At 58.9% G+C, this 23,069-nt stretch overlaps 2 protein-coding genes across 7 annotated transcripts; one reads left to right on the top strand and one right to left on the bottom strand.

The window, feature by feature from the left end:
* Positions 1-2,627: 2,627 nt before the first annotated feature.
* NDUFAF3 (NADH:ubiquinone oxidoreductase complex assembly factor 3) lies at positions 2,628-4,614 on the top strand. Of its 2 annotated transcripts, none has more exons than XM_075714719.1 (5): positions 2,628-2,683; positions 3,164-3,356; positions 3,460-3,526; positions 3,873-3,973; positions 4,165-4,614. In XM_075714719.1, the coding sequence occupies exons 1-5, from the start codon at positions 2,628-2,630 to the stop codon at positions 4,258-4,260; spliced, it is 513 nt and encodes a 170-aa protein (XP_075570834.1). In that variant the 3' UTR covers positions 4,261-4,614. The 2 variants fall into 2 exon arrangements, with proteins under 2 accessions (XP_075570834.1, XP_075570833.1); XM_075714718.1 differs by having other exon boundaries at positions 2,628-2,689.
* A 1,650-nt stretch (positions 4,615-6,264) lies between these two features.
* IMPDH2 (inosine monophosphate dehydrogenase 2) lies at positions 6,265-18,224 on the bottom strand. Of its 5 annotated transcripts, XM_075714712.1 has the most exons (15): positions 18,127-18,224; positions 17,972-18,020; positions 17,768-17,869; positions 17,329-17,403; positions 16,656-16,862; positions 14,407-14,494; positions 13,589-13,788; positions 12,403-12,493; positions 11,579-11,674; positions 10,117-10,188; positions 7,740-7,883; positions 7,391-7,535; positions 7,162-7,305; positions 6,696-6,779; positions 6,265-6,398 (listed from the first exon to the last, which is right to left on the bottom strand). In XM_075714712.1, the coding sequence occupies exons 1-15, from the start codon at positions 18,222-18,224 to the stop codon at positions 6,377-6,379; spliced, it is 1,617 nt and encodes a 538-aa protein (XP_075570827.1). In that variant the 3' UTR covers positions 6,265-6,376. The 5 variants fall into 5 exon arrangements, with proteins under 5 accessions (XP_075570827.1, XP_075570828.1, XP_075570831.1 ...); XM_075714713.1 differs by lacking the exon at positions 10,117-10,188; XM_075714716.1 differs by lacking the exon at positions 10,117-10,188 and having other exon boundaries at positions 17,344-17,403.
* Positions 18,225-23,069: the final 4,845 nt, after the last annotated feature.

Raw genomic sequence — 23,069 nt, 5'->3', positions numbered from 1 at the left:
GGGGCTCCATGGGCAGCTCTGAAACCCTGGGGCTGCAGCCTGCAGCCAGTGCAAACCCACAGCCCCAGGGCAGGAGTGGGGACATGTCCCCCAGCTGGGGGGGTGGCTGTGTCCCCCCCCGGCAGCGCGGGGCCGTGCCGCGGTGGGGTGCTCCCTGCACCACCCACAGCCAAGAGGTGATCTGAGAATCGCTGCTCACACCAGACCAACTGCTGACTGTCCGCAGGGCAGGAGCCACCCGGGACCCCAGCCCGGCCGGCCAGGGGGGACGCACCGGCACGGGCTGGGAGCACACTCGGACCTTGTGTCGCCGCTCGGGGTGGGGTCCAGGCTGGATCCGTCCCCATCCCCAGAGTGCCGGGGGTCCCTGCAGGCAGCCCTGTGAGGCCTGGCAGTGCGGCGGCCCGGGGAGGGGGGCTCTCGGAGGCGCCGAAAGAGCTTTGGACAGACACGACATCCCCGATGGCTCTCTGGCTGCCCGCTCAGCGGGAGTGATCGTGTCATTCCAAAGCCGTCTCTCTCCGGGGGACGGATCCTGCCCGGGCACCGCTCGCCCCTGCCGGCACCAGGGTGCTGCGGGGGGCCAGGGAGAGCCTGGCGCGGGCCGGCAGTGGCAGGAAGCTCGCGCAGCATCTCGTGACCTGTGCCAGCGCGGCGCAGGTGGCCACATCCAGGCTGTGGCCAGCAGCCGGGGCTGCCACTTGGCTTGCTTGCCCCGGCTGTTAGTCCCCAGGAAGCAAGTTGCTATTTTTAGCCATCGCAGGCACGAGACCGCCAGAGAGCCCCCATCCCGGCACCCCCCTCTCCCAGTGTGGCCCCCACACGCTGCCCCAGCCCCACGGCAGGGTTGGAGTGGGGCGAGCGGCCCTTGTCCAGGGCCTGGCCCGGCGTGGGGTGGCGGCGGGCAGCGGAGTGGGGGGCGCGTGGGGCGAGGCGGGGGCGGGAGCGCGGGTAACGAAACCCCAGGGCAGCTGGGCGCAGCGGGGACAGCTGCTTTTGGGATTCCGTTGCCCGCGCCGGCGCCATGGAAGGACGGGTACGGGGGCCACCGCCACGCCACCCGGACCCTGGGGCGGCCGGCGGGCCAAGAGGGGGAGAGGGCAACTTACCGCCAGGGACTGGGGCAGAGGAGCTGCGTGGGAGCCGCAGCCGGGCCGGTTGTAGCTGGGGGTGCCGGCAGAGGCTGGGGTTGTGCCGCGGGCTCCCCCCGCGCCCCGGGCCGGGTGCCAAGGGGAGGGCGGCGTGGCCGAGCCAAAAGGAAACGGCTCCGAACAAAGCCCCGGTGGGGCCGGAGCATCTGGTGCCAGCCCAGCAGCCCCCGGTGGGGACCGGAAACCCGAGCCGTCCCCGAGGGAGGGCACCCGCCCCGGCACCTGCGCCCGGCGGCCACACGGCACGGCCCCCGCTGCGGCCAGCGCCTCCAGCCCTCCGGCCCCCGGCGAGGAGGCCTTGGCACCCGCCGTGGGGGGAAGCGAAACCATGTGGGGAACCCCATGGGCTCCACGCGGTGCTCACGCGGCGCTCGCCAAGGGGGACCCCGGGACCCTGCCGTTGACCGAGGGTGCCCGCCCGCGGGGTGCCGGGGATTCCTGACGCCTCCCGGCACGGCACAGCACGGCGGCGGGAAAGGTCCCGTCGCCGACGCCGGGGAGCTTCCTGGTCGCCCCCCGTGGTGTCGGGGCTCTGGCTGGCCCCGGGTGGGTGGCACGGGGTGGGGGACGTGGGTCCCCAGCCCCGGGGCACCCCCCCGAGCCCCCGGTCCCCTGCCACCAGCTGCCACCAGCCCCACCGAGCGCGGCGCGGGGGAGAGGGGGAAGAGGAACCCGGCCGCCCGCGGTGCCCGGGGCCGGGAAGTCCCGGCGGCGGCCAGGGGCTCAGCCCCGGCGGGCAGCAGCCGCCCCGCAGCCGGGCACACCGTGCCGGGGGCACGGGCCCGGGGCAGAGTCGTGCCGGGGGCGCAGCAGGGAGGCCGGGCACACCATGCCGAGCCCGGGGCAGCCCCGGGGCACCGGCGGGGCCGGGCGCGGGGGCCGGGCGGGCGCCCCGCGGCCGCGGGACGGGAGCGCAGCCGAGCCCCGGTCCCGCTCCCTCCCGCCGCCCGGCCCGGCCGCCCGCGGGGTGGCGGGGACCCGGGACCGGGAGCCGCCCGCTCCCCTCTCACCTCCGGCCCCGCAGCCTCCGGCGCCGCAGCCCGGGCCGCTCCGCGGGCCCTCCCGGCGGCGGTGATCGGGGCGCCCCGGGCGGGACCCCCCGCGCCGCCGAGGCCGGGGCCGGGGCCGGGGCAGCGGTGCCCGCGGTGCCCCCGGCGCCCCGCACCCGCCGTGCCGCTCCCCGCCCCGCCGCCGCTTTCGGTTTCGCTCCGGCGCCGGCCGCAGCCCGCCCCGGGCGCACGGGGTCGGGGCGGGCCCGGGCCCGGGGGAGGGTGGCGGTGGGTGTGGGTGCGTCCCTCCCCGCCGCTCCCCCCCCGCAGGAGGTGGGAGCCCCGGGGGGCCCCGGCCCGGCCCCGCTCCCGCCCCCGGGGCCGCTGTCCCAGCCCGGTCAGCCGCGCCGGCGGCGGCCGCCAGGGGGCGCGAGCGGCGCGCGGGGAGGGGGCGGGGCCGCTCTGCGCTTCCGGTGGCGGCGCGGCCATGGCGGTAGCGGCGCTGCGGCTGCTGGGCCCGGCGGCGCGGCGGGCGGCGGGCGGGTACGGGCAGCGGCAGCGGGGCCGTGGCTGCCACCCTGGGGCTGGGCGGGGGAGACCGCTCTGTGGCCACAGGGGAGGTGGCCGTGGGGCTGCCGGGGGGCGGCTGTGGGGATCGCTGTGGGGAGGCTGTGGGGATCGCTGTGGGGTGCCCGCGGGGATCATCGCTGTGGGGTGCCCGCGGGGATCTCTGTGGGGCGGCTGTGGGGATCTGTAGGGTGCCCGCGGGGATCTCTGTGGGGTGCCCGTGGGGATCTCTGTGGGGCGGCTGTGGGGGTCGCTGTGGGGTGCCCGCTGGGATCTGTGTGGGGTGCCCGTGGGGATCGCTGTGGGGTGCCCGCGGGGATCTCTGTGGGGTGCCCGTGGGGATCTCTGTGGGGATCGCTGTGGGGTGCCTGTGGGGATCTCTGTGGGGATCGCTGTGGGGTGCTTGCAGGGATCTCTGTGGGCCCCACGTGTGCGAGCTGCTCCCCGTCCCCGCAGGGTGCCGTGCCGGGCTCACCGCCTCACGCCAGCAGACGATGAGCTCTACCAGCGGACGCGAGTGACGGTGCTGGAGCCGGAGTCCCCCAACACCGTGTTCATCGAGGGCTACACCAGCCGCGGCTTCACCGTCAGCGGGGACTTCGTGGTGGGGCCCTGCGCCATCCTGCCCCGCGCCATCCTCCAGTGGAACGTGAGTGCCCAGCGGTGGGGCAGGGGCTGCTCGGCCCCCACCTGCGCTGTGGGCAAGTGCCCCACAGGGTCTGCCCCGCTCAGCGCCCTCGGTGTCCCCGCAGGTTGGCTCCTACAGGGACATCTCGCATGAGAGCCTGTCGCTATTCCGGCTGCTGGAGCCCCAAATAGGTACGTGGGGCGGCCAGGACCCTGCGCCGTCACAGCCTGCCCCAGCTGGCTCCTGAGCTGTGCTGGGCTGCCGGGACCTGGCTGCCCCTCGGGGCCAGCACGGCTCAGCCCCAGCCCACCCCACAGTGCCCTGCTGGCGTTTTGGGTGAAGGAGCTGCTTGCTGGCAGGCTTCTGCTCCGCAGCAGCAGCTGGAGGGGCGCAGCAGGGCAGGCTTCTGCCTCGTTTGGGCTCCTGTAGGGGAGGCTGTGGGGGAGCCAATGGTCCCTGCAGGGAGGGCAGGTCTGGGCTGAGGCAGCCCGAGAGTGGCCCTGCCCACCCTTGCCTGTGGTCATGTCCTGGTTGCAGAGATCCTGGTGCTGGGCACAGGAGACAGGGTGGAGCGGCTCCACCCTGCCGTGCTGAAGCAGATGCGGGAGTGCGGGATCGCTGTGGAGGTGCAGGACACGGTGAGGAGGGGTGTGCGGAGGGGCATGCGCAGGCAGCACCCCAGTGGAGGGGAGGGTGGTGGGCAGTGGGAGCCCCCCTGGGCCTCTGCCTGGGGACGGGCAGGAGGGAGGGGGTGCTGTGCCCCGTGGGGAAGGGCTGCATCTCCTGCCCGAGGTCTGGGCCTTCACTCCCTCCCTTTTCTATTTCACAGCCAAATGCGTGTGCAACCTTCAACTTCCTAACAAGTGAAAAGCGCGTGGCAGCTGCTGGGCTCATCCCTCCGCGGGGCACCTACATGGGGATGTAGGCGCTGCCTGCCACCGGCTGAGCAGCTCCTCCCCACGCTGTCACCCCTCCAGGCGGAGAAACGCTTTGGACTAAACTGTCAGGGCCTGGCTGTGGCTGGGTGGTGGCTCTCTGCACGCAGGAGGGTGCTGTGAAATGCGTGGGCTTGGCTCTGCCCCCGACATCCCTGGCTTCCCAGCCGCGTTGCTGTGGGGCACAGCACGAGGCCCGAGCCTTGCTGGCAGCACCACACCTGCAGCCCTGCCTTGTCAGCAGGAATCCATCACCCCGAGGCAGGGCGGAGGCTGACGAGGTGAGCCGCACACCTCTGGGCACGTTTGCTGCTCCAGAAGGAAAATATACTTGAATTGGAAGTACTAAGCAATTGCGTGTTGGCTAACACCCAGCAGAGCGAGGCTGCAATGCACCATCAGCAGAGCTGGCGGGGGCTCTGTGGGTCGGCCGCCACAGCTCCCTGGGCAGCGTGTGTGGTGTTGGGGCTGCCAGCAGCTCCCTGGGCACGGCCAGCACCGGCTACTGGCACGTCCCAGCTGGTGCCGGCCTGCCCCGTGCTCGCCTGTGGGGTTTTGTTCCCCCGCAGCGCCCGTGTCCCTTGTGAAGCCTTGAGCTGCAGCCAGTCCCGGCTCAGCATCAGGTGCTGCCCCCCAGCTCCCACAGGCTCACAGCTCGGGCAGGGGACACGGAGAGGGTCACTGTCCTGCTCCCCCCACCCATCTTGCACTGGGTCATGGTTGTGGCTGCCACCCCTGGGGATGGGGCAGGGGGTACGCGTGCCTCAGCGCAGCCTCGTTCCCCAAACCCTACCACCTCCACAGGCCCAAGGCGGGGGGTGTGCGGCTGCAGTCCCCAGCCTTGAGGCAGCCCATGGGCTAACTTTGCTTAATGAGCCAGCTGCATTAATGAATGTTTGACACTGACACAAGTATGTTGCAATTCAAGGCTCTGGTTTTAGCACGTGTCAGTCTAATATGACTTTGCCATGCTGCGGAGTGATTTTTTTTTTTGTTGTTGTTGTTTTGGTTTTTTGTAAGTCAACAGCATTAGAGACACAAAACACTGATGGTAAACACATGCTCTTTGGCAGGAGTGACATTTGCATGTGTTGAGGGGGAGCTGATACACATGTAAAATAGCTTTGGCACCTGGTGTTGCAAGCAGAGGCAACCTGGCCGCACAGGGGAGGTTTGCACTGGGCAGGCGTGCGGAAGCGCAAACACTGGCTTCTTTACAAGCCCATGAGCTTAGCTGCACCCTTCCAAGTTCATCGCACCTCCATGCACCTCCCAGCAAACAAACAGTACACAAAGCCTGCACAAGTGAACTGTACCACAAACGCTGACCAGCCTGAGGGGTGCAGCTGCTGGGTCAACATGGGGATGTGTATTTGGGGGTTGTGGCGGGCAGTACAGGAACAAAGGGAAGGAGCAAGGTGGAGGACCAAGCATGGGAAGGTACAGGTACAAGAGCTGGCTGTGCATAAGCAGCTGCAGCGCAGAGCATTTCCAGGGGTGTGCATATATGCACAAGCACCTATGCACTCATCCCCCCAGCAGCTGGACCAGGCACAGGGTCCTGGCTGCTGCTGCTGGGTTGGGCAGCTCCCAGTAGAAGCCAACAGCTCTGTAAAATCCATCTGCTTTCTTGCCCAGCAGCCACTTGTTTTCTGCTCTCCAGATGTTTGGTTTTTTTAAACACCCCACACTGCATTACCCACTCAGCCCTGCCAAGGGGCTGTCCCCTCCCCGTTCCCCCTCACACAGTGTCCCTTCCAGGGCCCTCAGCTGCTCCTGTGAGGGTGCAGGAAGCGAAGGAGAGCACCAGGGAAGGAGAACAAGGGCAGTACAGGAGGAAGAGGGGCTCCAGGCTGACACCAATTGCACATCTTTTCCTCCTTTATTGTAAGACACGGCCAACGTGTGCAAGGCTCCAGGCGCCAGCCCAGGACCACTGCTCCTGGGTGGCGGGTGGGCCCTCTCGGGTGGTGATGAAGCAGCCAAGGGACACAAGGAGCTCCAGGCAACCCACAGAGTAACGGCACTTCTGCAGCAAGAGCAGCTCCTGGGCAGGGTGGCACAGGGCTGAGTGGCACGATGACAGACACAGACAGACCTCCTCCTTCAGAAGAGGCGCTTCTCATACCTGCGAGGGGAGCAGCAAACCAGAGAGCCCTTTTACTGACCCACCTGACCAGGGCAAGGACCAAAGGTGCAGTTAGGAACGGCTCCTGGCCTGCCAGCCCACGGTGGGGAAGAGCCCAGGCACGCTGGCTGCTCGTGCCCTGCTGCGAGAGGAGCGCTGGCCCGGGCCAGGCGACGGGCCGCAGCTCAGCCCAGCTGCGCAGCAGGAGGTGAAGGCAGCTGAGGCACAGGACAGCAGCGCTTAACTCCCCCTCAACACCCACCCCAGGGAGACTGGAGTCCTGCCAGCAGCACTTACGAGTGGAGGCCATGCACCCCTCCTTCCACCTGGGCAGATGTCGTCCTCTTCTCAAACTTCAGCTCTCCCGAGTACATCATGGCCCTGAGGGGGAAGCGCAGCTGTCACGTGCCAGGCAGAGTGCAGGGAAGACAGCGCTCCGGCACACGTGCAGCTGGAGCAGCCAGGATGAGGGACACCAGTTCCTCCAGCTGCAGCCAGAATGGTCTTTGCTGTGCTCCCAAGAGCCAGGCAGAGTAAGGTAATCCCAACGTTTCAGGCCCAACCAGCAGAATATGCCACAGGAAACCATGCTCCTGCATCCCTGGGGCTGGCAAATCTATGACTGCCCACTGTTGAGGAGGGAAGAGGGCTACAGCGAGGTCAGACCGTGCAGAACACACCACAGCACGGGTACAGCTTGCCCAGAGACCCCAAATGGAAGCACTGAGGCCTAACCAGAGCACAAGCGAGAGGAAGCACTCACCGGACTTGGGTCAGGCTCTTGGCACCAATATCCTGGCAGGAATGCTGGATCCCAGCAATCAGGTACGGAATGAACTTGTGGATAGAGCCCTTGTCCTGCACTGCGCCGGAGACTCCCTGGGCCACTTTGATTTTGTCTGTCTCGCTGCACGGGATCACAAGTCAAGGAAGTTTGTGAAGCAGACAAGCCCCAAAAGCTTGATCTGCTGCCCTAAAGCACCATCTCTTACCTGAAATACCGGTTCTGGCTGCCCAAGTTCTTGTCCATGGCATCTAGTGAGCCCATGCCACGGTATTTCTTCAGTCTAATTCCATCCGAGAAGAAGTATTCACCTGGGGCCTCCGTGGTGGCAGCCAGGAGAGAGCCCATCATCACTGGCACAAGAGATCATCAAGAGCAGCACGTCAGCAGCAGGAAGGCTGCGGCCGCAAAACCCCTCAGGGTCCCTGGGCACAGCACTGAGCTGGACCTCCCCACACCCCTGGCCACCTCGCGCCCAGAATCAAATGCCATACAGAAACCCTTCTGAGGGGACTCCCTACAACACGCACGACCCGGCCGCCCAATGCGCTGCTCACCTGTGGAGGCCCCAAGTGCGAGGGCCTTTGCGATGTGCCCAACCGTCTGGATCCCTCCATCTGCAATCACGGGGACGCCGAATCTCCTGGCGTATTCGGACACCTTGTACACCGCTGTGGCCTGGGGGCGGCCGCACGCCAGCACTACAGGTGGGGAGAGAGCAGAGAAAGGGTCAGCTCCCACGCAGCAGCGTGTTCCCTCCCCAGCAGGCCCTTTAGGCTTCCGGCACACACATGCTCCAGCACTCGGGAACGCACAAATCCCTGGATGCTCCTTCCCTAGGCCAAGTTGCAAGAGAAGCGGATGCCCAGGAGATGCCTGCTGGGACATCCTTACGGCCCTCGGACTCCAAAAAGCTGTGGGTGACCTTGGGACTGGGGTCTTTGACCGAACACCTGGGATCAGCCGAGACTCGGGGCTCATCCTGGTGCACAGCAGATGTGTGGGGAGCTCGGAAAGGAAGCAGAGCAGACTCCAAAAGCCCCTCTGCAGAGCATCCGGGGCACGAAGCCATGTCCCACCGCGTGCTCCCTCCTAGCAGTGCCAGACCCCTTCTCCGTATACCCAGCAGCTGTGTGATGTGCTTCTTGTATGGAAAACAGCTGGCTGGGAGAGAGCTGGTATGTATATGTATAGATATATATCTATACATATACATCTGCACACACACACACAAACACACATGCAGCAGTGGAAAAGGAAACGGGCAGGATGATTTGATGGTTTACAGGAAATAATTTATGTTCCTGCCCTGCAACGTAGCAAGGATTCTGTCAAGTTTAGCTGCCCCACGGGAAGGGAGTTATTAGCTTTGGATTTACCTTCTTTTCTCAGTCGCTAGCAGTTAGAGGCTTCCCATTGTGTGAGGGGAAAACCAGCACAGGGCACGTCTTGTAACACGTTTGTCAGGCACAGGCATGCAAGTACGCTGAGATAAGCTTCTCTCAGGGAGACTTCCCTTTCCCACAATTAACTGGAAGCCTCTTCTCCAGTCACGGTTAGTCCGATACACCGCATAAGATTACGGCCATGCAGGATTAGTACTTCGGAGCGTGAACTCCCGGTGTGGTTTAGCCTGCCTGGCAGCAGCACTGGCAGCGCACATCCCTGGCAGAGGTTTGCCGAGGCCGGGAGTCTGCGGTTGCTCTGCTCCCAGTGCTCCACAGCAGCTGCTGAGAGAGGGAAGCCAGACTCCAGGCTGAGATGATGAAAGAACTGATTTTAATCGAACAAAACTCGGCATTAAGCTAGGGCTCAGCCAGCCAGGGAGAGTCTGCCAGCTATAACATGAATGCCGTTAGTCTTAAAGAGGTGGTCTCGCTCAGTACCACACTGCTAAAGGCCACACTGCTGCTGCAAAACGCTGCAAGGAAGAGCTCTGTGGACATAAGCACCTGATTTTGGAGGGGCTAGAGCCCGGTGTCTATGGGACTGTGCCGTAGACAGTGCAGGGCCTGCAGAAACCTCACAACAGTGACCATGGAGACCAGCCCTTTAAGGAACAGCTTGGCTCAGGGCCCCTGGGAGCATCGTGCCATTCCGACTGTCCCAGTGCCCAGTGCCACAGCTTCAGAGCGCAGGCTTCCAAAGCAGGGTTCGGAGCACACACACGCCGAGTGGTCCGGGTGAGGGTTTGTCTTTTTTAGTGTATCTGCAAAGGGTGGCCCTACAAGATCATCTGCTAGAGAAAACCTTCCGGGATCTTCAACAGAAACCTCTTTCCCTTTGAGGTGTCAAAACTAGGAGAAAGGGCAAAACCCAAGGCTCGCCTCAGGTGGCCGCTCAATCCGGCAGCATCAGAAGTACAGAGCAGACAAAGCTGCACCCTGTGCTGGGCAGGGGAAGAGCCCTTTTTCTCCACACGAGGATCAGGCGTCAGTGGGGAAAGATGTGGTTCTGGTACGCAGCGGCCAAGGTGGCCGGCCGTATGCAGTTAAGTCCCCCTGTAACCCCAGGGGAGCTAGCTCCGAGTGAAGCTTAGCCAGTGCACAACTTCCCCACAACTGGGGCCAGATTCAGAGCAGGATGGAGGACTGCTCAGGGATCGCCTTCCAGCACTGGATCAGCGGGGCATGCCCAGCTAGAGATCCAGAAGATGCAGCCAGAAAGCTCAGTCCAGGCTCCTGAACTGGATTTTGGAGTGGAGGGTGGACAAGCCTGAGTGCCCTCAGCTTTGACAATTCAGACCCTGCTTTAGGAATTCAGAAAGGCTTCTCAGCTTCCATTTCAGATTCAAAACCAGTATCCAAAGCCACAAAACCCCAAGTGCATCTACAGCTAAATTATTCTCAAACAAGCAGTAGGGCCATGTGCAGCCAAATCAGGGTCCTGCTTCAAGACACGTAATTAGGGTCGGGAACAGGGCAAGTGACTTACTATAGGTGCCCGTGACAGTAGAAGGGCATTTGGGGCTGTGGGACTTTAGGTCTGGAGGGATCTTTGGAGCAGCTAAACAAAAACAAACACACACATTTTAGAGACAGAAGAACAGCAGCAGAACAAAGGACCCCAGCAGTGACCTGGTACTAGGCAGAGCATACAGTGTGGGACAGAGCTGACCTTGCAAACCCTTCCTAGCCCGAGCCAAGCCAGAGGCCAGATCCAAGCCAGCCAGGCCCGGCTGTGCACAGCGCATGCTCGCCCTACCCCAGCAGCCAGCCAGAGAGGTGACCCCCCCCCAACCCAAAGAGCCAGAGTTCTTGCCCTAAGAGGGCCAAAAACCCGGGGAGCTGCAGTTCAGAGTTTTGCAACCACATCTCCTGTGAAGCGCCAGATTCTACCTCTGCTCTGTTGCTTCCCCAAAACCAGCACCCAACCCCACCTCCCGCGGCAGCTGGGAGAGGCACGCTCTGGAGATGTTCACCACGCTGCAGAACAGAGCATGTCTCAGCGGGTCCTCTGCCTCGGAGCCAGAGCAGGACACGTAAGTCCTGGTTCTGCTCTGGCTATGGAAGTGTCAGCCCAAGGACACTGCAACCTCCCTAGAAAGATCACCTGAGACAGACTGCCCTGAGTGGGAAACCCCCCACAGCCTGCGCTCCCACGGCAAAGCAGGAATGCAGCCTAGGTCCAGGGCTGCTCGAAGGCTCCATGCTGGAATCAGCAGAGCTAGCGCAGCACCTTCCGCCATCAGCAACCCTCCTGCTGCCTTCCGTGGCAAGGCCCAAGGAGCAAAGCAGAGAGGGGCTGTGTTCGCGGGCTGCAGCGCCTGGCCACCACCTCTCTGCACCTCACCTGCCAGGTTCAAAACACGAGGACTGAGCCCGTCCTCAATGCAGCCTTTCTCCATGCCCTGGGGACGCCCCTCTCCGCCTTTTAGCTACGGGTGACTTGGCCTCTGCCCCACACAAGCTCCAGCTAACTGCAGAGACAACGGCCAAAAGTCCCATTTCAGCCTGGAAATAGCAGAAAGGTGTCGAGCCCAGCGGACCAATATTCAAGCATCACACACACTGCTACCAGAGGGAAGGGGAGCGCAGATGGCCCAGTGCACTTCACCCATCAGCACCGGGGATCCGGTAAGCCCCTCTCCGTGCAGAGCTGCCCGCCAGCCCCATCCCACACCAAGCCAGCAGCTCCGCTCGGGCAAAGCCATGTGTGCCACACCTGCTCTACTCAGTCTCAGTCAGTACTGGGAAATGCCTTTGCTGCTGCTGCCACCCCAAAGGTTTGACCCAGGTGATGAGAACATCCTGGACGAAGGGGGTGAAAGACAGCTTGCTGTTGGACACTGCCCTTACAACGGGGGAAGTCCATCCTGGCTGTGCTGCTTTTCAGCAGGGAATCTCTATTAAACAGATGTCTTCAGCCTACTTAGGAGGTAGCTGATCTCTCTCACCTTCCTGTGTGATGCAGATGGAGCCACTGCCCATCCCGACTCTCAGGGCATCGACCCCTGCGTCAATGAGGTTCTTGGCCTGAGCAGCAGTCACAACTGTGGGGAGCAGAAACTGGTTTGAAGAGAGACAAGCAGATTTGCACACGACAACTGCTCTGCCCTGGTGCTTCCCCCGTGGCTGCAAACATCTCCTACCCAGGGCACCAGAGCCGGGTCTGGCTGTCTGCTGCTACCAGGCCTATCTGCAAGAGCAGCAGTGAGTTTCTGTCCCAGCTGTCCCCAGTGCGTGAGATGACACTGGCCCTTTAGGCTACTCTGCAACACACACCCAAAGGCTGAGGTAGCAGAGGTCACCACATGGTGCCAAGAGCTCTTTGGGCCACACCAGGTAGGGTGGGCAGAGCACAGGCTAACGGCAGCACCAGTAACACACCAGCCAGGTGAAGCCAAGGACTGCTGAACTCTGCTGTCAAGAGGCAGGGAAAATTTCCATTAGATTTCCACAATAATAATAATGAATATTGCTTATTATCATCCAAAATTTTAAACTGGTCTGTAAAAGAAGCTAATATGTAACAGGCTACAGAGGACTGTAGCGCACTGCGCTTCAGAACAAAGGTTTCAAAATATTTGCAGCTGTGGCAGCAGCAGGGTACTGCCCTGTATCTGCAGTGGTTTTGCTCTGTTCCACAAGCAAGAGGAAACCATTTTAAGTTCACAGACATTTACCAAGATGACCGTTTCATTCACATCCCTGCAGCTTCCTCTATGTCTAAGAAACAAAGATAATTTAAAGACAAGAACAGTCTTCAACACATGCCTACCGTTTCCTCCAATAACTTGTAGGTTGGGATATTTCTCCTTAATGTATTTTATCATATTGATCTGGAAGATGGAGTTTCCCTGAGAGGAATCCTGCAGCAGAAAGAAAACCAATTTCAACCAGAATTTCTACAAAAGATTACAAATACAGCTCCAGAAGAGCCTCAGATCTTCACTCTGCTTACTGGGGTCTCTGCTAAGCTGGCTAAGTGGGCAAAATGACTCCCCAGATTGAGCACAGAACCAGAAAAGCAGCTGCTGCCAAGATGATAACATACCTTCCCTGTGCAAGGCAGTTTATCATAAAGACTTCAGTAATATCCTTCATGTTTAAATCCTGTGGCTTCTACAGTAGGCAACAAGCAGCACATCTGGCTGTGGGTAAGAACTGTCTGGCTCTAGCACCAGGACACTGTCAGCCCTGTCTCAAACTACAGGTGAAATGGTGAATGTTCCTCGTGAAACCTAGAAGGGCTGGCGGGGGGTGCACCTCTCCCTGCTGCGCAGCTGAGCAGTGGAAATACCAGATGTCGACCACCAAGCGCTCAGGCCCTGCCAATCTCTGTGACCCAGCCAACCCACGGTGTCTGTTAAACATTTCCAGCTGCAAGGCTGCTCAGCCACGCTTTCAGAGCACGGTGGACTCGCAAACTAGCAATCGATGAGAAAACAACGTGCAAATACAGGCAGTGACTGCTGTGCCCGAAAGCTTACAGGCCAGAAGGGGAGGCAAGCAGAGCAGCTCTGGGCTGACCACTCCTGGCATCAGGTGGTTAAGAGAATAACACAGTAACAAACACTGAACAGTTGAAGGGAAACTGTAAGAAGCCAAATATTCAAAGCTAGTTAGGAACATCAGAGAGGATGGCAGCAGACTGCAAGAAGCGTTTGTAGAAGACTCTGTATTAACTGACAGTGTTTTTCTTCTCAGCCTTCAGGGCTTTGATGTACCCTACATACTCACTCAAGGTCAAATAAGTTCCCAGGCAAGAGGAATCCCTCTTAGTTGAGGACTCCAACCTGAGCGAGACTGAGGTGTCAACAAATTGTCATATTCTAACACAAAAGGGCCTGTAAGGAAGACAACGAGTGCCACGCTGCTGCCCCACTGTCAGAGGGATTCATTCAAATGGGATCCCCAGCCCACCCCGACCCCCCAGGCCGACGTGATGCCTGTGCATGGCTCACCAGCACTACCACGTCCACACCAGCCTGCACCAGGAGGTCCAGCCGGTACTTGTCATCTTCGTGGGTCCCAATAGCGGCACCACAGAGCAGCTGCTTCTTGGAATCCTTAGAAGCCAGAGGGTAGTCCCGGTTCTTCTTGAGGTCTGTGCGGGCAATTATAGCCACCAGCTCATCATCTTCATTAACAATTGGCAGCTTGCCTTGAAACAAACAGAAAGAACATCACTGCAGATTCCTGCAGGAGACAGACGTTAGCCTGGAGCAGTGTGGCAGACCAGGAGCATCAGGCAGGCAGCAACTGGTACAAGGTGGAGACTCAGAGGTGTGTTACCAAATCTTGCTTGGCCATGGATGCCAGCAGCCCTGGCTCAAGAAACAGAGCAAGGGATTTGGAGGACTGGAGGAGGACTCAGCATCCTCACACTGACAATAGAAAAAGCGCATCTTTTTTTAATAGCTAGACCCATGACACCGTGTTAAAAGTCAAACTACCAAACCCTGACAGAGCTGAACTGAGTGCCAAAATGTGAAGGCCAGGACAGAAAACTGAAGACGTGTTGCTGGACAGCCATGCGCTCTTCAGCTCCTGGGCTGCCAAGAATCCCTCAACTTCAAACAGATTTGAGATGAACGCTTGTGAACTCTGTACCCTGGCAGAGGGCTGCGGGCACTCTCTCCTCACTGTCCTCTCCTCATGCTGGAACGCAGCCCTCCCACGTTCCACCCACGCACAGATGCGTGCCCACATTCACCCACTACTGCTCCCAGCCCAGCGCTTCCACAGCTCTCCCTCGCGCATCGCAGACGTTCACAGGCACCTTTTTTACTCCTTTGCAGAATTTCATTCGCTTCTTTCAACATTACGCCAGCCGGGGCCACAACAAGATCCTCCCGCTTTGTCATAATCTAGTGGGAGGGAGAAGATAAAAAGTCACAAGAACTCCTTCGCACTGATCTGAAAATACCGAACCCCTCTGCCCACGTGAAATGCTCCGCAGCAGCCATGTGGGAGTGCTCTACAGACAAAGGAGCCCACAGCACAGCAACACGCCTCCAGAAACACACAGGAACAGCCTCCAATGTGCTGTCCCCATGCAAGCAGCGGCCATCAGCCCCCAAGCCCATCGGTGCAGTGAAAACAGGAGATGGCAGAGGGCCTCAGCAAGCCGAGGGAGAGCACCAAGAAGCAAGGGACGACGCTCAGATGACCCTTGTTTGGGACGTCACCCAAACAGCCCTCCCTTTTAATAGAACGCAGGCAAAAAAGGGCTGGAGACACCTCCAGAGTCCCATGCTGTTCTGGCAGAAACGCCAGCCCCAAGCTTGTTTTCAGGCAGTGATCCCCAGTGCACAGGCTCTGGAAGGGCTCTGCCCAGAATAACCCACTGCTGCCGCTGGCAAGGTCAATGGGGCAAAGGAGTCGCTTCAATCCAAACAAACATGCTCACCACCCACGCTTACTCTGACAAACAAGTATCAAAACACAGCAGAAGGCAAGGGGCAATGGACACAAGCTGGAACAAGGGAACATCCGACGTGCTATACAGGAAAAAGCTTTCACCACAACAGTGGTCAAACACTGGAAGAGCAGTTCAGAGAGGCAGTGAAATCTCCATCCCTGGGGACACAGGCACAGCCCCATGTAACCTGCTCCGGCTGAACGCGCCTCAAGCCAAAGGCTTGACAAGGGACCTTGAGGTCCCTCCCCACTTGCAGCGTTCTGCGATCACAAAGTTCACGTGGGATGTTTTCATAAAAGGTTACCCAAGAAGGTAAAAGCTACAGGGGAACTCTCTAACCCTGAAGGTAGATTAGTTGCACACAACAAAGAAAAGAGGGAATGTCTTAGTTATACCACAAGAACAGACATTTTGCATCAGGAAGGAGGTTCACCCTGCCTTCACCCACCCAAAATCCTGACTGTGACAGAACCCACATCTCAGGAAAAGCCTGAGCAACCACAGACATAGCCCAACACAATCCCTAAGCCTGTGGAATCCAGGAGCTTCCCGAGCTACAGGAGACCTGCATGTTTAACTGGATGGCAACGAACGGCTGAGCAAGATGACTGCTGGACAGCGAGTGGGGAGAGATGTAGGAGACCATTCATCTCCTTAGCCTTGCCTGGTGACAGAGGCAAGCACCAAACACAAACAGCAGCAAGCTTCCAACTTTGCAGCACTGCGCTGCACGATCCACATAAAGGATGAGAGGAGATTCTTATCTGGCTCCTCTGAATGGGCCATCATTGCTTCAAAGGGCCATGCGCACTTTTATAACCTACTCCTGGTTTAAGATTCTTGTTACAGGTATTTATAGGCGATTTCAAACCAAACAGGGATGAGCATGTGATACCAGGTTTGGTCAGCAAGCACTAAAAATAGTTATGAGTCAAGAGCAGAGGCTGACCGAGAGGCACCGGTGGTGTAACCTGACAGCACGGCAGATCTACGGTTACACAGCTCGTGTAACAGGAATGCCACAACTAACAGAATCAACATCTGCATCACAAAGATCATTCTCCTGTACGAGGGGGGTTTGATGGTGCAGCATGATAAAGGCTAAACTGCCAGTCTCCAAATTCAGGGGGTTATTTTAAAGAGCAAGCAGCCTAGATGAGGCACACAGGAAAAGGCAGTCCAGAAAAGGAAGATCAGCACTGCTGATCAGCTGCTACAGCCCTGGCCAGCACCAGCACACTATGTGGGACCACAGCAGCAGCCAGTAACACCAGAAATTAATTACTGAACCAGCAGAGAGCACCAGCTGTAGGGAGGATGGCTTCCACAACACGGAAACATAACCCTGCAGGAGGAGTCATGCGAACGCTAACTGCATGGTCACTCTCCTGTATCTGCACTGCAGGAGTCACAGAGAGAGCGTAAACGAGTGAGACGCTCTCCCCCAGAAATACGGCTAAAGATGGACCCGCAGAGCTAATGCGGAGCCGCTCCTTCAGCTGGTGCAGCATCCTCACAGCCACGCCCTGACTCTTCTCCTTATCACAAGCCACACTGCTTCCTAACGCAATGCTCGCATCCATTGGCTGCTCACCAGCCCTTCTCACCTCGCCGAGGGGCAAGTCATGCTCCGACTCTTTCAGGAAATCAATATCTCGAGACGAGATGATCCCAACCAGCTTGCCCCCCATCTTCCCGTTGTCCGTGATGGGAATTCCACAGAATCCGTGACGAGCTTTTGCTTCAAACACATCTCGCACTCGGTCGTTGGGGCTCAGCACCACAGGGTCCGTGATGAATCCTTGCTCGTATTTCTGAAAAGCAGCAGATTCAGCAGCCAGGCTAAGCGGCACCGCCAGACCGAGCAGAAGCCGGACACGTGCCTGGTGGTCACTGCGGCCGCTCACAAAGGTCTGCAACCGCCCAACCTGGCCACGTGCTCCCCGACAGGATGACTCCCATACCAGCACCAAGGCTCGCTCAAGTAGCGTTAGATTCCCAAGAGTTCCCAGGCTAACCTCCTTCTTGATATTATGGGGAACATTCCCACGCCAGGAGGCCTGGCAGTTCTCAAATCCCAGGCTGCGTGTGGGACAGCGCCTGACACACAACAAGAGGTTTGTGCAGGCAACCAGGGCAGCACTACTGTTCTGAAACACCAAGATCCGGCACGCTTTAATGGTCTCCTCTCACAGCTCCTTCAGCAGGGCCAAACCCCACTGCCCACCTCCGTGAAGCGCCCCGTGAGCGCAGTTCAGCACTGCCGTTCCAGCCACTCACCTTCACCTTCCGCACTTCGTTGGCCTGGAACTCCGGGGTGCAGTTGTGGTGGATGAACCCAATTCCCCCTGTCAGCTGGTAACACAAAGGCGGCTGTAAGTCGCTGCAAAAACCACCCGGGCGGATCCGGCAGCTGGGCACGGAGAGCTGGACCACCCGGGCCACCCCCGGGGGGCCAGTGCGGCAGGGCGGGGGGCGAGCGGGCTGCCTGCCCGCAGGCTCGGCTTCCCTGCCCGCGGCCGCCGGGGGTGCCGGGGAGAAGCATGAGGCACGCGAGGGGGCTGCAGGGGCGTCTCGGCAGCGTTTAGGGGACCCCGGAGCAGACAGGCGTGTGCCTCAGACGGCATGTGCACACCCCCCCGCCATCCCGGTAAGGGCGGCGGAGGGGACCCGCCCGGAGCGGCGGCAGGCCGTGCCCGCCCCGCGAAGCCGCACTCACCGCCATGGCGATGGCCATGCCGGCCTCGGTGACCGTGTCCATGGGGGAGGAGACCAGCGGGGTTTTCAGGGTGATCCTCTTGGTCAGCGCCGAGGTCAGGTCCTGGCGGGGAGGTGGGCGGGGGGGCGGTGAGCGGCGGCACCGGCACCGGGCACCGGCACCGACCCCCAGCCCCCGGCCCCCGCCCCGGCCCCGGCCACTCACCACCTGGTCCGCCGTGAAGTCGATGTACCCCGGGAGGATGAGGAAGTCGCTGGGGGGGTAACGAGGGGAGAGGCGTCAGCGACCGCCCGGCCCCGGCCCCGGCCCCGGCCCCGCGGCCCCGGCCCCGGCGGCAGCCCCGGCCCGGCCCCACTCACTTGTAGGTGAGCCCATCGCCGCAGCTGAAGAGCTGCTGCGCCGTCAGCCCGTCGTCGGGCACGTAGCCGGTGCCGCCGCTGATGAGGTAGTCCGCCATGGCGCCGGCCCGCCGCCGCCGCCCCCGCCGCCGCCGCCGCCGCGTGCCCGCCACCCCGCGCGCCCCCGAGCGCACACGCGCCCCGACGGCGGCCGCGAGGGCTCAGGCGGCGCCCGCCCAGCGAGAGCGCGGCCCAGAGCGGCCCCGGAAGGGGCCGGGCCCGGTCTCGCCCCCTCCCGCCCGGGAGGCCAAGCGGGCGCCCGCGCCTGCCCGGCTCCCCCCGCCCGGGACGGGACTGCCCAGCCCGGGGCTTGCGGGGCCCGCCCCGGAGCGCGGCACCGCCCCGCTGGTTGCTGTCGTCCGTCCCGTCCCCCCCCCCCAGGCCGGAGGAGACGGGGCAGGGCTGTCCCCGCTCGGCCTCGGGCCGCGGCTGGGGCTCGGGCCTGGGGACGCACCGGGGGCCGGGCCCAGCGGGCCCGGGGGTCGCGGCCGCTTTCAGCCGCCTGCAAGGGCCTCCGGCAGAAGGGGCCTTGGCAACACCGCGCCCGAAAATGTCCAACCCGGTGAAACGGGCTCTGCGCAGACATCGCGAGCCACAACGGGCCGCCTTCTGTCCAAGCCAGGCAGGCAGTTCAGTGTTTAGGAAGGAAGCGATAAGGAGAGAGCTGAACCCCAGGTATGGCCCAACACAGCCCTGTGTGACGCTCCCCGGCTTTGCTTACACAAGCACGACCCGCATGGCACGACACGTGCTCAGAAAATGAAAATAACCTAACAAAGAGCAGCCGCAGCCGAGTGGCGCAGGAGGAGGCTGCCCGTGGGGCCCAGCGGGTCGGGCGTTGAGTTCAACGCTAAATACTACAGCAGCCTCACAAGAAAGGCGAGAACGTGCTCGTCGGATCTGTGGTGGGCGCAGAGCTGGAACGCCAGCAGAATCCAAAGCAAGTTTGTAAGTCAGAAGTGGTCTGCAAGAAGGATGACAGTCAAGAGGCAGGAGCGAGGCGACAGTCTAGCAACGGGAGGGGAACGGAAGGCACAAAGGAGAGCGGGAATCATGCCAAGGCAGCGGTCCCGCAGGGGAGGATCCGAGGTGATCCCAGCTGGGCGTTAGCCTCACGCAGACCCCTCTTCCCAAAGCCGCTGGGCCGGGCCGTACGCACAAATACGGTGAAGAGGATGGCTGCGCTGCGCTGCGCACAGGGGTCTCGGCGTAGCACCTTCCTGCCTGTGCCGCAGAGGGCGGCTGGAGGGAGGATTTCAGAGAAGAGCAGCAGCAGGAGTAGGGAGGACTGCGCCGGCAGGAGAGGAACGGGCACACACGCAGACCTGCCTTGGAGGAGAGTTGTAGGAACCAATGTTTGGCTGTTTCCAGGGTGAAGGTGTTCCCCTCCCCGCAGACCCATTTGGGTGTCGGGAAAAGTTCCTGTACTACAGGCTACAGAACAACCTCCTCCTCTGATGGTTGGTCTGCCTGTTGTGATACACCAGAGCTGGCCTCAGAGCACCAGGGAAATGAGACGACCAGACCCCTTCTCACCCTGCTCTCGTACAACAGTCTCTCCAAGACAACCCATTATTTAACACTAACAAGTTCAGGAAACTGAAGAATGGTGCTCCGATACCTCCAGCTGTCTCACTGCAGTAGATTAAATCCTTGTCCAAAGATCAGCAAGTAGCTTTAAGAAAACGTGTTACTTGTGTTACTCAGCTGTGGGACACAGGAAATGTGAACAGAGGTGCCTGTTCAGGTCTCCTGAAATACTCGGAAGCAAATGGCCCTTGTATGCTGTGAGGGGTCAGTCAGGTTCAGTCCTGTGGTTTGGATGAACGTGTTTTGGTCCGAGTAAGGTTCTCCAAAAGACAATGTGGAGTTTAGAGACACCAGTTAAGCTAGGCTTCAGTAGATGCTAATGTTGACTTTCACACAGGGGGGAATGGACACAACACACCCAAATGAGTGAACCATACTGTGGACAGTGGTACTCTCAGGTGGCTTGTTTGGCCTCGACAGCAGTAATCTGCACAGAATAGAGGCTGCAGCTTCTAAACATTGTTTCCCACCAGATTGTGGTTTTGTTTCTAGCAGGAAAGGAAGGCGCATGTCTCAGGGCAAGGATGTTCACTTTGCTGTGAGGGAGGGGATGTGTGGCTTCCAGGAGCCCCTCATGTAGCTAAGAAAAGGCAGCCCTTGCATAGTTAAGAGCCAGCAACAAGGATCCACAATGCCACTTAAAACTTTAAGCCAAGAGATTGGTAGCGAGTCTGTTACTACTACTGTAAATGGCACATTGATGCCGCCTTCCTACAGCCATGTATTAACAGTGCTTGTCGTTAACGCTATGCTCTGAACTTCACAGGGTTTCAATTTCTTGTTCCCTGACAGCCTGCTATAAAAGATTGCATTTCACCCTGGTTTTATTTCTTTACGTAATTCCTGGGTCGATTCTCAGCTAAGAGTTGATTTCACCTATCCAGACACTGATTTCCCACTGTTTGCAGTTTGCTTGGACTATGGAGCTGTAAGAAAAGCACTGTCCTTTGCAGTAAATAAAGTGTTTAGGCTCACACCGCCAAAAGCAGTAACCAGTAAAGGCACTGAGATACTCATTCCAGAAGCTGAGTTCAGAAACGCAGCCTTCCAAAGGAAAGCGTCACCTGCCAAGGACATGCACTTGAGTCAGCGTTACCTGTCACAGGATCAGCAGAATGGGAGGCATCGTGCCAGAGCGAGATCCGTTTAGCAGGTCTCTCTACCCTTTATTTTAAATAAGGACAGCGCTAACAAAGGTTTGCTAAGCCTATCTGGGAGGCACACGCCGATCTCAGCTGTTACGCTAGAGCACAGGCACAGCAGTAAACAGGCAAGTTGGCTTCCGTTCCAGTAGAAACACCAGACAAAGTTTAATGGTTCTCAAACAGACTACAACAAAGGCTGCAGGGAAAAACATTTTATTTCCAAGCAGATTACAAAGAGCAGAGAATATAAGAGTAAAATTAAATTAAAAAAATAGTTGAGTGCATCTCTTTAAAATGATTTGTAGTGTGAGTTACTCACGGGGCAAAGCTACTGGAGAGTTCTGAAGGTCACTTTGCAGGATGCCAATCACATGTGCTGTTTAGACCAGGGTCAACACGGGAGGGACAGACAAGACGTATTTTGCATATAGGCTGCACACTCATTATCAAGCGAGGCTCTGGGCTGCAACTGGACCCTGCCTTTCCAAGACATCCCATCCACCTCGTTCTCTCCTGCACTTCCCTCTCAAGTTCTAGACGCGGTTTATTGCTGCTGTAAGTGGGTTCAGTCTGCCTCCCCATTCTGATGGGCTCAAACGAGAACGGAGAAGCAGGCAAACGTGGCTGCCATGCACAAGGTTATACAGAGAAAGCGACTGCAGTGTCGAGAGCCGAGCTTCAGCCACGCAACAAAGGGAACCGACAAGTTGGGGACACAGCAATTGCTTCAGAGATTTTGGGGCAGCATGTCAGTGAGACTTGTGGAAGAAGATTTGAGATGCTTCTTAAGGTAGGAAGATGCTCAAGCTGAGAAGGGCTCTTTCCTATGCATTGGCACCAGTGAAACAGAACAGGCTGAAACATCAGCATAAGGTATGTGTTCCCTGTAGTATTTGAGAGGAGCAGGTCCAGCAAGAAGATGGGGAGAAAAGCCCCATAGAGGGTGGAAGACAGTTTATATCCCACTTTAACAGTGATTTCAGAGTCCAAACACTAATTGCAAGTAAGTCACTATTAAACTTGGATAAGAATGCAGTTTGGTTGGACCGTGCAGGGTCAATCAGGATCTAGCAGCACTCAGACCAGCAAGAGGATGAGCAGCTACAGTATCAGCAAGTCCTCTGCCCCACGTATGCTCAGAGGGCTCTTTTCTACCACTTTTGGATCTGTTCTTATCGCAGCGTAGGAGGCCTGCAGATGGCCTAATCCATTCAACATACACCAAGGCAGACAGTAGCCCCGATGCAGTTGAGAACAAGACTGTCTTAATTTCTGCCCTAGGAGCAACAGTGCAGAAGAGGATTCTTATTTAGGGATCAGATTAAGTCTTTTTTCATTGGTCTAAGGCAGAACAGTTCAGGAACTACTTCAGACCTTGTCTCCCACCTAAAATCCAGGAGATCTCTAGCAGTGAAGCAGCCAACAGATGAGAGCCCTAGTAAGTTACTTAGGCCATTCCCTTTACTCACCACTCCAGACAGGAATGAAGAACCACTCTCTAGTCTGCTCTCTGCTGCTTCAGCCATTACCACTTAGAGGAAATGCTTGAACTCTTGAAAGTAAATTAAAATCTAATGGTGCTGTGGACAAGTGTGTGAGGCTACAAGTTTCCTTCAGAAAGCAACGCTATTAGTGTCAAGAGATAGGACAATACACGAGTCTCATGTCAGAATGTGAGGTGCTTTACAACAGTCAGTCATGCTCTGCTTTCTATGGTTCCTTTCACACCACAGAGACAAGATGGGCATAGTTCGAAACCAACAACACAGGGTCTCTAGCTTGACTTCTCAGCTTTATTTATTTAGAGATCGATGCATTTTCAGCCTGTCTCATACAAGGCATAGGGCATGGAGAGTTCTCATTTAATATATACACACGTACAAGAGCTAGCAGTTTGGCACTCTCAGAGCCGAGGGGGAATGCCCTTTAAGCAGCAGTCAAGCTGGTTATAGGAAAGTGTTAAAAAGCTATTTTACATGTTTGACTGGGAACATTTCCCAGAACTTGGATAGCAACCCTAAGCCACAGCACTCTTCTGTGCTGCTCTGTGCACGTCTTCCTATGAGCCCCTAAAAGGGAGCAGATCATGTTCTTCGCTATCAAAGAACATAATATTTATACTCTAGAAATACTGTACCTTTTAAACTAGCTCCAGAGAGCCAGACTAGA

Source organism: Pelecanus crispus, chromosome 7 (assembly GCF_030463565.1).
Source record: "Pelecanus crispus isolate bPelCri1 chromosome 7, bPelCri1.pri, whole genome shotgun sequence".
Lineage (NCBI taxonomy): Eukaryota > Metazoa > Chordata > Aves > Pelecaniformes > Pelecanidae > Pelecanus > Pelecanus crispus.
Note: the sequence above shows the minus strand (reverse complement) of the source record. Positions and strands in the feature narration are given on the sequence as shown.